A 16,495-nucleotide genomic window follows, 5' to 3' on the forward strand; every position below is an offset into this window, starting at 1 on the left:
CAGGTGAAATTGAGCATGGCACTTTCTAATTGTGAGGGAGCTCTGCTCTGCGCCCGGTGGCCTCCCCCACACACTCTCACAAACATTGATGAGACGTAGCCACACACTGATGTAATGCCTCTCTGCTAGGACCACCGCGGTGCTCGGTAGTGTGAGTGAGTGTGTTCCATGTTGGATTCAGAGAATGACACTCCTTAGGCTCAGTCAGAGACTTGGCCAATAAGAAGCTGTTTATCCCTCAAGCCCAATAAGAGGCTCTTGATTTTCCCTTTCTTCCACACCAAGCATGATTAACCATAAGTGGCCCTGTTATTAAACTCCTTTAACGTGCTTGTTTGGCCGACACTTTTTTCCCACCAGCAAGTGAAGAATTTAATCACAAAAATACAAAGAAACATATTTACAAGAAAAATCATTCAGTTTTCACTGATATCTACTTGCTAAAGCCATAGTCATTGTGCTCTGTTCATTGGTAACTAAGTTCTGGAGACCCAGTATCTATAGATGCAATCTGACAATTCTGCTCACAAAGTTTTTGTTGGTCGGCTCAGTTGTTGTTGGGCTTGAGGACATTACGAAACATCATCTGCCAAACTGTTGCCAGTGGTCATTAACACATTATTTAATGTATGCCTTAAACACTTCCAAAATACCAACCAAAGCCCCCACCTGGGAAACAACATTCTGAAGGAGAGAGAGAGAGAGAGAGAGAGAGAGAGAGAGAGAGAGAGAGAGAGAGAGAGAGAGAGAGAGAGAGAGAGAGAGCATGGGTGCGAGTTGGTCAGGATGGCAGAGTGCCCAACAGACAGACCCTGATATGGCATGGGCTGTACCTACTGGACCTCTTCATGCTGCCTCAAATATATACCCAAATACCCTCCAGTTATTGTAACCCCTGAAATACCCTCCAGTTATTGTAACCCCTGAAATACCCTCCAGTTATTGTAACCCCTGAAATACCCTCCAGTTATTGTAACCCCTGAAATACCCTCCAGTTATTGTAACCCCTGAAATACCCTCCAGTTATTGTAACCCCTGAAATACCCTCCAGTTATTGTAACCCCTGAAATACCCTCCAGTTATTGTAACCCCTGAAATACCCTCCAGTTATTGTAACCCCTGAAATACCCTCCAGTTATTGTAACCCCTGAAATACCTTCCAGTTATTGTAACCCCTGAAATACCCTCCAGTTATTGTAACCCCTGAAATACCCTCCAGTTATTGTAACCCCTGAAATACCCTCCAGGTATTGTAACCCCTGAAATACCCTCCAGTTATTGTAACCCCTGAAATACCCTCCAGTTATTGTAACCCCTGAAATACCTTCTCAAAATCAATACCCTGATAATAAAGTAGCATGTACACAGAAATATTGTTATGCATTACATACTGTAAGTATGCATTGCATTCATGGTTATGAAATGCACCTTTAAATTGCCACTGATGTTGCACTATGATCTGCAATGTAAAGCCTATTGTAAAATCATATACTCCCAGCCTAACTAAGCCAAGCTGTGCGTGGGGTGTGAGTTGGGGTGTGGGTGGGAAGGGTACCGATGAGGAGGGTATGTAGGACACAGTGTCTACACTCCTCGTGCTGCACACAGGCCCTCTGACAGGCTGAGCCAGGAGGGAACATCATGAGGATGGAGTTTAATTAGGAGCAAGCCTCCAAAGGGGCCACAGAGAGAGGGAGAGAGCGAGAGAGAGAGAGAGAGAGAGACGGGGAGACAGAGCAAAGCAGCCTATGCAGTCCTCTTCTCACCTCTCTTTCTCTCTCTCTCTCTGTCTCACTCTCTCTCTTGCTCCCTCACAGTATCTCAATCTTTCTTTCGTTGTCTTGCTTCCTCTTTTTAACATCTCTCTCTATCTATCTCTCTCTCTCTCTCACTTCAAAGTGTGTCCAGGATAGCCCATTTTCCTCTTTGTTAGATTGATCTCCCCTCATCAATAAAGCTTTGGACTGTGGATCATGGAGCTTTGATCTACAGCTATTAAGATGTCAGCATAGAAAATGTACTTTCTATTTGCTTGATCTTCATACAGAGACACTTTTTTCACAGTTGTTATTTTTAGGTTGACATACTGGAAACATCTGATGTAAGTGAGAATACGTTGGAATAAAACTGCATAGATTTGAGCACGAGACGTGAATGGAGTAACTGTTTAATCAGCATGTTTGCATTATCTGCATATCCCCAAGAGATATATTTCCCCCCCTGCCATTTCCTGTCATGGTGAATGTATTTGTCTTTGTATGTCAACTATGTGTTCTGTCATATTGAAAGACTGGCCAGTGATGTGTAAATTTAAAACACTAGGCCATGATTGGAGCAGCAGTGGGTGATAGAGGGTAAGAGAGGCAGGGAGCTAAGAAGAGAGCAATGAGGCAAAACAACAGAGAGGAAGAGGGGGAAGCAGGGAGTGGAGACATTAGCAGAAAGAGAGAGGGCCTTCTATGGCCATGACACGGTTACTTGGCCTCTGATTGGCTGCTGGGCTGGGTGGCATCACTTGGCAACAGGTGTGATGTCTCTGACAGGTGGGCATGTCTGGGATGAGTGGCATAGCGGCCTCGCGCCATGTCCTAAAACTGCTCAGCCCTGGCGGAAAGCTAAGCCAGGGCCACATGCCTCAATGTCATATATCGCGCCCGCCCTCCATCCCACTGCCTCATCAACTCCCCAGGCAGGCCCACTGCCCCATCTCAGTTACCCCATATGGGTTTACATACCACACCAAACGTAACATATCATACTAATTTGAGTGTCCCGTATTTACATGTGTTATGTTACGTCTAGTCTATGAGACCAGGCTGAAAATACCAGATAATGTCGACAAGAGGCCTATACTTCAGTTGATGTCAATTTTATAGTTATACTACACTACTGTACTACATGAAAGACCAGAGCAAAGTACCCAAATATTTGAAAACATTTTGAAACACAGAGCATCTGCCAAAAGCGAGTGATGATATTGGACCCTTGGAAATCTTTTGTTATGTTGTCTTATCATGCCCTGATGGAGAAGTTTGTGTTTTATCATAGCTTTTCTAAATGTCAGATCTCCTGCGTTGTCTCGTTGATTTGTTCGGTGTGATTTCCTGAACACTGTCAAAGACATTCTTAACTTCAAACTAACCTATGGGTCGAGAGGGAGAGGGAAAAAGAGAGAGAGCGAGAATGAGAGAAAGAGGTATGGCACAGAGAGAGAGGAATCTCTGAGACGAGAAGCAAGTGAATCTTGACACGTTCCCTCACCACGAGACGCCTCCGGCATCAAACAGCCTCCATACAGCTCTCAGTTCACTAAAGCCACACTTTAGAAGAGCTTTGTTCTCCTGACATCAGCAATGACTGGAGTGTCATTTGTTTTATAAACAGGCGGATCACTCTCAGTAACTTCTATCACTTTACAGTAGTGCTCTGCTCTGCTCGCGGTGACAAGCAGTGTCACACAAATGAGGAGAATCAGACAGAGTGAGATGATCTCAGCATCTCTCTTTCCCATTCTCTCACTTTCTCTATTTGTCCCTAGCACTGAGACACACACACACACACACACACACACACACACACACACACACACACACACACACACACACACACACACACACACACACACACACACACACACACACACACACACACACACACACACACACAGGATCACCATCAAATCGAGGCTGCGTTAAAGTAAATGTAATTATAGCGGTAGGTATGATAGGGAGGCCCACATGAAAGCAGTGGAGCACAGTGTGAGGCATCGTCGTCTGCGCAGACAGGAGCGGGGCTGTGATATTCCTCCTGTAGACTAATCTCCTTTTATTAAAGCCAGACAATGTGGAGAGGAGGGGAGAGAGGGAGGGAAGGGCAGGAGGGGAGGGAGAGGGAGGTGCAGGAGGGCAGGGGGAGGGAAGGGCAGGAGGGGAGGGGGAGGGAGGGGCAGGAGGGGAGAGGGTCAGGAGGGGTCAGGAGGCTCAGGAGGGTCAGGAGGGGAGAGGGAGGGGCAGGAGGGGAGAGGGTCAGGAGGGTCAGGAGGGGAGAGGGTCAGGAGGGTCAGGAGGGGAGAGGGTCAGGAGGGTCAGGAGGGGAGAGGGTCAGGAGGGGAGAGGGTCAGGAAGGGAGAGGGTCAGGAGGGTCAGGAGGGTCAGGAGGGGAGAGGGTCAGGAGTGGTCAGGAGGGGAGAGGGTCAGGAGGGGTCAGGAGGTTCAGTCATTAATAGAAGCTCGCTACTGCACCATTTATTTTACTACTCACTGTAATCCCTCTTACATATCTAAGCAGACTCAAATCAAAACACTCATACACAAAAAAAAATATGTAATATAGAATCCTGTATCACCACCACTTTAGTGAGACACGGTGTCTTGATCTAACAGGGAAAGAAAAGCTGATCTTCTCTTTCTGCTCTCTCCTCTTCCTCCAGGGGTAGAGAGAGAGAGATCTAGAACGAGATAGAGAGAGAGCGAGAGACAGACAGAGAGACAGAGAGATAGAGAGAGAGACAGAGGGAGACAGAGGGAGACAGAGAGAGAGAGAGAGAGAGAGAGAGAGAGAGAGAGAGAGAGAGAGAGAGAGAGAGAGAGAGAGAGAGAGAGAGAGAGAGAGAGAGACAGAGAGAGAGAGAGAGACAGACAGTGGGAGACGGAGACAGAGGAAGATAGAGAGAGAGTCAGAGAGAAAGAGAGAGAGAGACAGAGAGAAAGAGAGAGAGAGAGAGAGACAGAGAGAGAGACAGAGAGAGACAGAGAGAGACAGAGTGATAAAGGCAGACAGAGGGAGCGAGAGAGAGAGACAGAGCGAGAGAGAGAGAGAGACAAAGGGAGCGAGAGAGAGAGAGAGAGAGAGACAGAGACAGAGAGACAGAAGGAGCGAGAGAGAGAGAGAGAGAGAGAGAGAGAGACAGAGACAGAGACAGAGACAGAGACAGAGACAGAGACAGAGAGAGAGAGAGAGAGAGAGAGAGAGAGAGAGAGAGAGAGAGAGAGAGAGAGAGAGAGAGAGAGAGAGAGAGAGAAAGAGAGGTCTGTGCTGTGGCCACAGAAACAGGAGCAGGTGGCCATCAGGTGGCCGATAGAGAAACTGCTGCCTGTATACATAATCTGTCACTACCACAGACCTGCCCCCCCCCCCCCCCCCCCCCACACACACACACACACACGACAGAAATATGTTTTAATTCCATGTTCATGACTATGTCTCAGTCTGTGTAATTACAATGTTGAACGTCGCTATGGCGCCTCATTTCAGAGAGGAGTCTGAGGACTTTGTCTTGCTAGTGAATGTTATTAAATGATATATGTCTTCAGTGTTTAGCTACATGTTTACTTGTTTACAAGCACACCACTGTGTCCCCATCCCACCCCACATTGATGGACATGGGAATGGATCTTGTCAAAGCACATTATCCCATACAAAGGACTATTGCCAATTTAACCCATTAGTACACACACACACACACACATACATACACACACACACAAGTATCTCTCATTCATTCATTGGCTCAGTTGAGTGCTTTCTCAGGACCCATTCTAACATGTACCAACCCACATTCCTGTCCTCTGTTCTGTTCCCCCATTCAACTGTGTGTGTACCTACTCTGTTTTCAGACATTGAGAAAGAAGGGCCTAAATGGCTGTGACAGCCCTGACCCCGACGCAGACGACTCCGTCGGACACAGCCCTGAGTCTGAGGAAAAGTACAGGAAAATAAATGAAGACATTGATCTGATGATCAGCAGACAAAGACTGTGTGTGAGTACAACACTTCCTGGGCCTTCCTCTCACTCTCCTCTCCTCTCCCCTCTCTCTCTTTCTTTTCTTTCTGTCTCTCCTTTTCCTTCCGTCCGTCTGTTGTCCGTTCGGTGGGGTTTTTGGTGGGACCCAGCAGACGTTAAACAAGAAAGAGAACAAATGTGGTGGGAGCCCGGAGCTCGAATCTGCTCTCACCCCGCGCACTGATCAGAAATACAAACAGATTAACCAGGAGTATGATCATATGATTAAAACTCATAAGATACATGTAAGTACTGGACTTGCACAGCGTACAGTCTCAGTTGGCTCTAACAGACGCTGAGTAACTAGCCTCCAAAAGAACCTGTCTAGTAACCAGCATTGTATGGCACTGCACTGGAGATCTGGAGAAAAAACACAAGATGAGACTTTTTGTCATTTCCAGCATGTTTAGCCATAGTGTTAGTGCAGAGCAGTCAGGGGGAAGTCTGTGCTTTTGTACATATTTTAGTGATAGGAAGATGTTATTTACCGGTGTATTCATAGGATCTAACCTATCTAAGTGGAATTACCTTAGTGATTGAGTTCAAGTATAGTGCGTGCTTCGCCCCTCACAACTCTTTAACCTCCGGCTCACTCTGTGACATCACACCTCTAACCCGTTACCCATGATCCCTTGCCTAGCTCCCAGGGGAGGTGTGGTCTGCAGGCGCTTCCCCTTCTCCTGTGCCCACGCACACAGCTCAGTCACCCGAAACAACAGAGGGACAGACGTTAAGGCTCGAACACACAGAAACACACGCATACACACACACAATCGTACACACACACATCACAGGAGGTTGGTGGCACCTTAATTGGAGAGGACTGGCTCATGGTAATGGGTGGAGTGGAATAGTGGAATGGTGTTCCATTTGCTGTGTTCCGGCTGTTACTATGAACTGTCCTCCCCTCAGCAGCCTCCACTGACACACACATACACACACATTCACACCCTAATGTAGCCCTCATTACATAAATGATGATAAAACACTAAATCGATGCCCTCCCTGCTCTCCTCGGCCTGCCCTACTGTAATAATGAAGATGATGAAAATCACATCTAATCAGAAGCAATGTGTTACCTCTCTGTCATTCAAGGACCACTTAGTCATTACTGTAGAGATGGATCAGTGTCAACCACAAGACTTCAACTGCACAGAGTAATCAAAGGTCTCCGCAGACGGTCCGTCCTAAACAACCACATAATGAGTGCCACTCTCAATGGAAGCCGAGTGTGCTCCGCGCTCCTTACAAAAGCCCATATTGGAATGGTTAGTATTATAGCCATGGAGAAAGAGATAATTCCACGGTAGATCATTGAAAGGGGAGCACAGTAGAGTACAGTAGAGGGGGTGGAGGGGGATTGTGGTTAGAGGCTGGTGTGGGGGTGTTGGTGTGCCAGGCTGGGGTGGGGTTGGGGATTGGGCGGGGGAGTGCTGGCGGTGAGGGTGACTCTGCACACAACAAGTGGTAGTTCAGTGTGTGGTCATGACGTCTGCCATGAACAAGGAATCTGGAGGAGGAGGAGGGCAAACAGGAAGGATGGCACCACTCAAATGACAGCTTAAAGAGAGGGAGCACCGCACCGCACACACGCACACACACACACACACACACACACACATACACACACACACACACACACACACACACACACACACTGTCCTCCAAGCTTACTCAACCACATAGCCAAGGAGCTGGAGGAGTGGAACCAGGTTTCTAACATGGCTGATATCAGGATAATATTTCACCAGTAAATGGAACAGGAGGTGCTCGCTTTGAGCTACTAACGAAAGCAACCAGACAACCCTGACTGCTGGCTAACACGCACCTGCATAGGGATTCAGCAAAAGCAAAAGAAAGTCAAACAGCAATGAAAAAGTCCAACCTTTTGTCCCAAAAACAATGATATTTGCATAGCTAAAAGTTCAAAGTTAGAAAAGAGAGAAACTAGAAGAAGGTGAGGTAGGGCTCATATCTGATTTCTCCCAGCTGATGTTTTCACTGATGAGTCCTTCCTTGGCCCTGGGACACATGGATACAATTCGGACTCTATTTTCTGCTTCCTTAAGCTAACATCCAGGAGCGACCACTTCCAGGGCACTCCCAAGGTTAAGCCTTATGGTGGAGTGACACGATAAACATGACAAATCATTGGCTTGGGGCCCAGCGGCCTAGCTAGCAACCAACCTCCTCCACCATGCTGCTAGTCTTACCTGACACTTAAAAAACACTTGAACTAAACTCGACAAGACAAACACGTACTGTACCTAAAAGGAAAAACCTTATAATTGTGTTTTATAATATATTTCATACTACATTTACAAAAATGATATAGAATTCCCACATCTTGCTCAACAACATGAAGCTCATTCAGAACACGTATATTTGTTGTGGATGCTATCTGCTTACGCATGGCGGCGTGTGGTATCCCAGAAGGCCTTTTCTTCCCTATCTGCTTCCCTAAGTGTTCTGTTTATGGGAATGACAGTGATGTAACCACACAGTGAAAAGTTGTTGTTGTGTTTTGTGAGATTGCTTTGTTATTTTGCCTGAAAGTGGGCGAAGTTAGGATGTCATCCTGTTAATCAAAGACTGAAACAGCCACAGAGTCACAGATGAGGACAAAGATAGACAAGTATAATCACATTATAAATGGTGGTTGACCCTTTAGAGATGCCACTGTGGGAAGAGACTGTCCACATTACACATACGGCTTTTTTCTCAATACTGGTTGACCCTTGACAGTCGTTTTGAGTTGTGTGATTTTATCTGGGCTTTGACCTCTTCTTCTTCTCTCTTTTTCTATTGCTTTCTCTCTCTCTCTTTCTCTCTCTCTCACTGTTTCATTCTAGTTGGGATATTTCTAAGCCATATGATTATCTTTCTGTTAAGTGATTTCTTTGTCTATACCTCCATTCAACATTAGGATTGTTCTCTCTCTTCCACTGATCTTTAATTGTTACCTCTGCTACTGTGTATTCTGTTGTTGTGTTGTATTGTTTTCTCTCTCTCTGTTTCTCTCTGTCTTTCTCTTTCTCTCTCTCTCTTTCTCTCTCTCTGTCTTTCTCTCTCTCTCTTTCTCTCTGTCTTTCTCTTTCTATCTCTCTGTCTTTCTCTCTCTCTCTTTCTCGCTCTCTCTTTCTCTCTCTCTCTTTCCCTCTCTCTGTCTTTCTCTCTCTCTCTTTCTCTCTCTCTGTCTTTCTCTCTCTTTCTCTCTCTCTGTCTTTCTCTCTCTTTCTCTCTCTCTCTTTCTCTCTCTCTCTTTCTCTCTCTCTCTTTCTCTCTCTCTCTTTCCCTCTCTCTGTCTTTCTCTCTCTTTCTTTCTCTCTCTCTGTCTTTCTCTCTCTCTCTTTCCCTCTCTCTGTCTTTCTCTCTCTCTCTTTCTCTCTCTCTCTGTCTTCCTTTCTCTCTGTCTTTCTCTCTCTCTGTCTTTCTCTCTCTCTCTTTCTCTCTCTGTCTTTCTCTCTCTCTCTTTCTCTCTCTCTGCCTTTCTCTCTCTCTTTCTTTTCTCTCTCTCTCTCTCTTTCTCATTCTCTCTCTCTAACTTTCTCTTTCTCTCACTCTCTTTCAATCTCTCTGTCTCTCTCTTTCTTTTTCTCTCTCTTTCTCTTTCTTTCTCTCTCTCTCTCTCTTTCTTTCTTTCTTTCTTTCTTTCTTTCTTTCTTTCTTTCTTTCTTTCTTTCTTTCTCTCTCTCTCTCTCTCTCTCTCTCTCTCTCTCTCTCTCTCTCTCTCTCTCTCTCTCTCTCTCTCTCTCTCTCTCTCTCTCTCTCTCTCTCTCTCTCTCTCTCTCTCTCTCTCTCTCTCTCAGCTCAATTCAATTCAATTCGCTTTATTGGCATGACGTAACAATGTACATATTGCCAAAGCTTATTTTGGATATTTACAATATCTCTCTCTCTCTCTGTGTTTAATCATGTTCTTTCTCTTTTTTCTCTCGCTCAGCAGGGTGTTCCCTCCTCCAACTACGAGATGCCGGTGTCCATCCCTGTTAGCAACCAGAACAGTCTCATCTACAGCCACCCAGGAGGTTCCCTAGGCAACCACAACCTGCTGCCCCTGGCACACCACATGCAGAGGAACAGCATGTCCCCCGGTGTCACACATAGACCTCCCAGTGCAGGTAACATAGGCACAACCTCTCTTTCGCACTCACGCACACACACACACACACACACACACACACACACACACACACACACACACACACACACACACACACACACACACACACACACACACACACACACACACACACACACACACACACACACACACAAATACACAAAAAGAAGCCACCCATAATCCTTCAGTGGAAAGGACAGGGGAAATAAGGTCAGCTCACCAGCCTGATGTCTTATTTAAAGGAAGGTGGATCAATATTACATTCAAACCAAGTCAGCAGTCCTCTACATTTAGTGTGAGGCGCTGTCCTGGGGATGTCTGGCCCTGTGTATAGGTATTGAGTTGCTGGTGACATAAGCATATGAGGCCTGTCGGTTTGTTATTGTTGTCTGAAGGCTGTATTTTGTCCCGCTGGGCAGTAGCCTGCTGCCCACACCCCCACCCTATCATTAGGCCTGGATTCACCGAGTGCCAGCACAAACTAAATAGGAGTTTTGGCGCTACCGCCACCACACTATCACTGCCCTCCCACTCCTCCAACTTGCACAAGTCATTTTTCTTGGACGCTAACCTCCAGTATCCACTCGCAGTGTCCGTTTGCCCAGAATGTATGGTTTGTTGGAAAGCAGTGCTGTTCGGATTTACAGACACACACACACACACACACGCACACACACACACACACACACACACACACACACACACACACACACACACACACACACACACACACACACACACACACACACACACACACACACACACACACACACACACACACACACACACACACACACAGAGGTAGACACATATCAACCCTGGAAGAACGGAAAGAAGGATGGTGGTTAAAGTAAGTTAGTCAGAGCAAAGGTGAGGGAGGAGAAGGGAGCTGATGGGGATGTGGATGGAGAGATGTGGGCGTGAAGGAGGGAGATCTCTCCTCTAATGGTTTACTTCTCTTTTCCTCTTCACCCCTTTTCATCTTTCAGGTGGCCTCATGGGTGCTGACCTCACCACTGGCGCGGGCACCAGTGCTGGTAAGGATGGCATCTTCCTTCTCACTCACACACACACACACACACACACACACACACACACACACACACACACACACACACACACACACACACACACACACACACACACACACACACACACACACACACACACACACACACACACACACCACATCACAGACACACTACACACATACACACGCACACACACACACACACACACACACACACACACACACACACACACACACACACACACACACACACACACACACACACACACACACACACACACACACACACACACACACACACACACACACACACACAGGGCACCCACTCTCCCACCCAGGCAATTAAACGCATGACTAACACTACTCCAAACCCAAGTGGAGTTGCTGTCTATGACATGTTGACTTTTGTGGTCGTGGAGTTCCTCAGGGAATGTTTGTCCAGTACTGGGTCCGTGGCACATCCTGGTCTCGCCTAAGAAATTCTCTAACAAGTGGAAAAAGGAATTAAATCTATATTAGAGTGTGTAGGAAGACATTCAGTGACGGAAGGGAAGGTGTGTTATAGGACCTTAGGGACCGATGTGTTATATCTGTCTTTATATTTAGCTTTCTGTCATTCACTCTCTCTCTCTTTCTCACTCTCTCTCTTTCTCACTCTCTCTCTTTCTCACTCTCTCTCTTTCTCACTCTCTCACTTTCTCACTCTCTCTCTTTCTCACTCTCTCTCTTTCTCACTCTCTCGCTTTCTCACTCTCTGTCTTTCTCATGCTCTCTCTTTCTCACTCTCTCGCTTTCTCACTCTCTCTCTTTCTCATGCTCTCTCTTTCTCACTCTCTCGCTTTCTCACTCTCTCTCTTTCTCATGCTCTCTCTTTCTCACTCTCTCTCTTTCTCTCTCTCTTTCTCACTCTCTTTCTTTCTCTCTCTCTCTCTCTCTCTCTCTCTTTCTTTCTTTCTTTCTTTCTTTCTTTCTTTCTTTCTTTCTCTCTCTCTGTCTCTTTCGCTGTCTCTTTCTCTGTCTCTTTCTCTCTCTCTCATTATCTCTCTCTCTCTCTCACTCTCGCACGCTCTCTCTCTCATTCTTTTTCTCTGTGTGTGTGTGTGTGTGTGTGTGTGTGTGTGTGTGTGTGTGTGTGTGTGTGTGTGTGTGTGTGTGTGTGTGTGTGTGTGTGTGTGTGTGTGTGTGTGTGTGTGTGTGTGTGTGTGTGTGTGTGTCTTTTTAAGCCGAGCATCATCACACTGCATTTATACAACACTTTAACCACTGTTTATTTCCTCTTCCTCGTGGGCTTCAAACTGCAAACGACAACACACTGTACTTGTCATTTTGTTTGGCTATTCAAACTCTTTCATAGGCGAACTACTATCATATGTTGTGAGCAAAATAAATGTAACATTACCATACCATAATGTTCTTGTGAAAAGTAAATCGGCCCATGTGTACGTGTGTGTCTGCATTAATTTGCATGAGCATGAATGGATTTACCTGTGTGTTTGTGGGGTTAATTGCTGCCATCATTTTATTGTACAGATTCTATTCAACTGTTTGGCTTACAGTCAGCCGATAGGCAGTATGAGCAGCTCTCAAGAATAGGGCAGTAACAAAGGTAGGGGCAGGGGGAGACTGGGGCTGGGGCTGAGGCTGGGGGGGGGTCAGGGGAGCACAGCTGGGCAGCCCAGTCTGGCCCCCAGGGCTTCCTGACAGGGTTCAGAGCCCGGTCCCTCTGTCTGGCCCCTCACACACTCAATTGCATACACACACACACAACAGGATCGTTTGTTGTGGCGTGTGTTCTGTCGGCAGCGTGCTCCGGAGCATGCTTCAAATGTAGCCTTTGTGTCGCCACGGCGATGAACAGAGGCGCTCTGTGAGGACCCGGCTCGGTCGGCCGCTGTAGAAACACAACGTGGAGAGAGAATCATGTGGAACTTAAAAAGATTCCATTCAAGTCTTTCTTAAATCCTACAGCTGGGGGAAAGCCCCATGATTAATATTCAGCCATGCAAGTTTGCAGTAGAGAAACAGGGACAGACACAGATGGAAGCGTTCTCTGAAGCCGGTCATAGGTTTTAATGATGTTCTGGGTTCCCACTGGGCAAAAACTGGTTGAATCAACATTGTTTCCACGTCATTTCAACCCCAAAAATCTCTGTGATGACGTTGAATCAACGTAGATAACTCATTGGATTCGCAAAATGTCATCAACGTAAAGGGCAGGTCGTACTTTCTTCCACCGAGTTTCTCATTTTAATCCAATGACATGGTGATTTTTGTTGTTGTTGATTTCACATTGAATTCACATTAGTTGACAACTCAACCTAATGTAAATCCAAACTAGACATTGAACTGACGTCTGTGCCCAGTGGGTTGTCTGTGACTCAATGTGAGGTGGCTGGCAGCTGACGTCATTTTTTCACTTCTCTTTTGATAAGCTGTCTGTCAGTGGTGAGTGTTTCAGCCTGGTGTTTGCTGCTGCAGACATTTTATTTTCTTGTGAAATGTCCCTTGTCCAGACATACACACACAGCCCCATGTGCCACTCATGCCACGGCTGCCAGCATTGCTAGACAGATTTGATTGATAAGTGACACATGATACAGTTTGATACTGGAAGGTCGAGTTGTCACGTCCTTACTGTAGAACCGTTGTGGCAGGGCTGTACGTGTCGTGTGTTTGTGTCGTGTATGTGTGTGTGCGCGCGCGCGCACGCGTGTGTGTGGTTGTGCATGTCTATATGTGTGGTTGTGTTTTCGCATATCTATGTGAGTGTCTGTCAACCCCTTCACTAGCTGAGGAAAGCGAGTTAGTTAGAAGGAGAGAGAGAAAGACAGAGAGAGAGAGAAAGCAGGCTGATGAAGGGTGTCCCAGTCCCAGCTTGTGAACACCTCCTACCTCTATTTGTGTATTTATGTAGCTGTCAGCAGTGTTCTGATCTCTGCTCTGCTGCCTGCTTGCTTCACTGCGTAGGAGAATTAACCAGCTCCTGTCACCTCTCGACTCAATCACTCACACATCTCCACAGGTCACACACACACACACACACACACACACACACACACACACACACACACACACACACACACACACACACACACACACACACACACACACACACACACACACACACACACACACACACACACACACACACACACACACACACACACACACACTAGACCCTGGAACAGCTCTACAGATGCATTGATCCACTCTGTCCTTTCCCCCTGCTGGAAAGACCAGCATAGACCAGCATAGACCAGCATAGACCAGCATAGACCAGCATAGACCAGCATAGACCAACATGGACCAGCATAGACCAGCATAGACCAGCATAGACCAACATGGACCAGCATAGACCAGCATAGGCTGGTCAAGCATAGCTGCTGGTTTTGCTGGTGACCAGCCTTCGTTGTGTTTTCGTGGTTCCTTCGTCCTGTTTTTGTGGTGACCAGCCTTTGCTGTGTTTTCATAGTTCCTTCGTCCTGTTTTTGTGGTAAACAGCTTTTGTTGTGTTTTTGCTGGTGACCAGCCTTCGCTGAGTTTTTGCTGGTGACCAGCCTTCACTGTGTTTTTGCTGGTGACCAGCCTTTGCTGTGTTTTTGCTGGTAGCCAGCCTTTGCTGTATTTTCGTGGTGACCAGCCTTCGCCTCTGTTTTTGCTGGTGACCAGCCTTCGCTGTGTTTTCATGGTGACCAGCCTTCACTGTGATTTTGCTGTTGACCAGCCTTCGCTGTGTTTTTGTGGTGACCAGTTTTCGTTCTGTTTTTGCTGGTGACCAGCCTTCGCTGTGTTTTTGTGGTGACTGGCCTTCGCTGTGTTTTTGCTGGTGACCAGCCTTCAAGTCATATCATGCTGGCTTGCAGAGTGATGTTAATTTACTATTGAAATCCTGCCAGGGTGGGGATATCCAACAATGGGAACTTTACTTTTGCCACAACATGCATTCAGAATGACTGCCAGGGTTAGAAAGATGAATAAATGAGACTACCTAAACCATCTAAACTGGAACAATCATTTCAGTCCAACTAAAAGATTGGATTAGTTTAGAAAAATAAATATGGTAACAATGGTTGTGGTCAGACCAACTTGACCAGCTAGACCATGCTGGACCAGCATAGACCAGCCTAAACTGGTATGTGTCCAAAACACAGTGAAGGCTGGTCACCGGTGTCCAAAACACAGTGAAGGCTGGTCACCGGTGTCCAAAACACTATGAAGGCTGGTCACCGGTGTCCAAAACACAGTGATGGCTGGTCACCGGTGTCCAAAACACAGTGAAGGCTGGTCACCGGTGTCCAAAACACAGTGAAGGCTGGTCACCGGTGTCCAAAACACAGTGAAGGCTGGTCACCGGTGTCCAAAACACAGTGAAGGCTGGTCACCGGTGTCCAAAACACAGTGATGGCTGGTCACCGGTGTCCAAAACACAGTGAAGGCTGGTCACCGGTGTCCAAAACACAGTGATGGCTGGTCACCGGTGTCCAAAACACAGTGAAGGCTGGTCACCGGTGTCCAAAACACAGTGATGGCTGGTCACCGGTGTCCAAAACACAGTGAAGGCTGGTCACCGGTGTCCAAAACACAGTGATGGCTGGTCACCAGTGTCCAAAACACAGTGAACACAGGCTGATCACTAGTTATTGTATTATTTTTTTACTCTTGATTTCATTTGATTTGATTACCAGTGTCCAAAACACAGTGAAGGATGGTAACCACCATGCTGGTCAGACCAGCTTGACCAGCATCCAACCAGCACCAACCAGCATAGACCAACATGTACCAGCAAATACCATCATGGACTACCTTGAAATGTATATGCTGGTCTATGCTGGTTTGCAGGGTCTTCCAAAACAAGCCTATTGAGACGAATACACAAGACCTACAGTATACTTACAAAAAATAGCTAAATGGTTCCTGTATTTTTGTCCGTAGCCTACGTAGATACAGGGGAAGCTGTTAGTTAGCTAGATAGCGTGACACACATTACTTCAGATGGTGGATTCAGATTTTAATGCACGTTAGGCCCAACCTCAACGGAAGAGCCTGCATATGGAAAGTGGAAACGGAGCTCACCCATTAGACCACGACAGGACATCAGAAATTGTTCAGTAACAGTTAACTATAGATGAGTTGAACCACACCAGCCGTCTGTGTGTCTGTGTGTGAGGCCCAAAAGGCAGCCAGTGTGTTAGCGTATTGCAACAGTTTGGCATCCCTCAGCCCAAGCAAGGCCCCAGGCCTAATCTACATACAGAAATACCTTTATATATCCATTTCAGATGTGATATTGTTGTTTTTATACAGCAGAGACGCTGATTCTTATCTGGGCAGCGACTGTTCATTTTGGTACTTCCTCAAAACCCTCGCTTCCAGTTTGACTGTCAGTGTCAGTGATGATCATGTATCAGACTCACAGAGGTGCTATACAGTGTCTGTAGTCAGATGCTAGCTACTGCATTAACCTCTCTGTAGCAGCTCCAAGTGTCTTCAGTTAAGCTCAACCTAAGTCACTGGCAGCTTTATGGAACCTTTGGCATCCTTATCACCTGTCCATTGCCGG

The 16,495-nt window shown here is 46.6% G+C and overlaps 1 protein-coding gene across 12 annotated transcripts in view; it reads left to right on the forward strand.

Annotated features, from left to right (window-relative positions):
• LOC139577155 (myocyte-specific enhancer factor 2C-like) overlaps window positions 1–16,495 on the forward strand; it is a 120,441-nt gene that overhangs the window by 94,345 nt on the left and 9,601 nt on the right. For 8 of the 12 annotated variants that reach the window (XM_071404029.1, XM_071404030.1, XM_071404035.1 and 5 more), the window contains exons 4-6: window positions 5,616–5,759; window positions 9,726–9,903; window positions 10,895–10,942. In XM_071404029.1, the coding sequence (XP_071260130.1) occupies window positions 5,616–5,759; window positions 9,726–9,903; window positions 10,895–10,942 (370 nt within the window). The remainder of the gene's footprint in view (window positions 1–5,615; window positions 5,760–9,725; window positions 9,904–10,894; window positions 10,943–16,495) is intronic. The other 4 variants (XM_071404032.1, XM_071404040.1, XM_071404037.1 and 1 more) reach the window with 1 other exon arrangement.

The sequence above is a fragment of the Salvelinus alpinus genome, chromosome 5 (assembly GCF_045679555.1).
Source record: "Salvelinus alpinus chromosome 5, SLU_Salpinus.1, whole genome shotgun sequence".
In the NCBI taxonomy this organism is placed as follows: domain Eukaryota; kingdom Metazoa; phylum Chordata; class Actinopteri; order Salmoniformes; family Salmonidae; genus Salvelinus; species Salvelinus alpinus.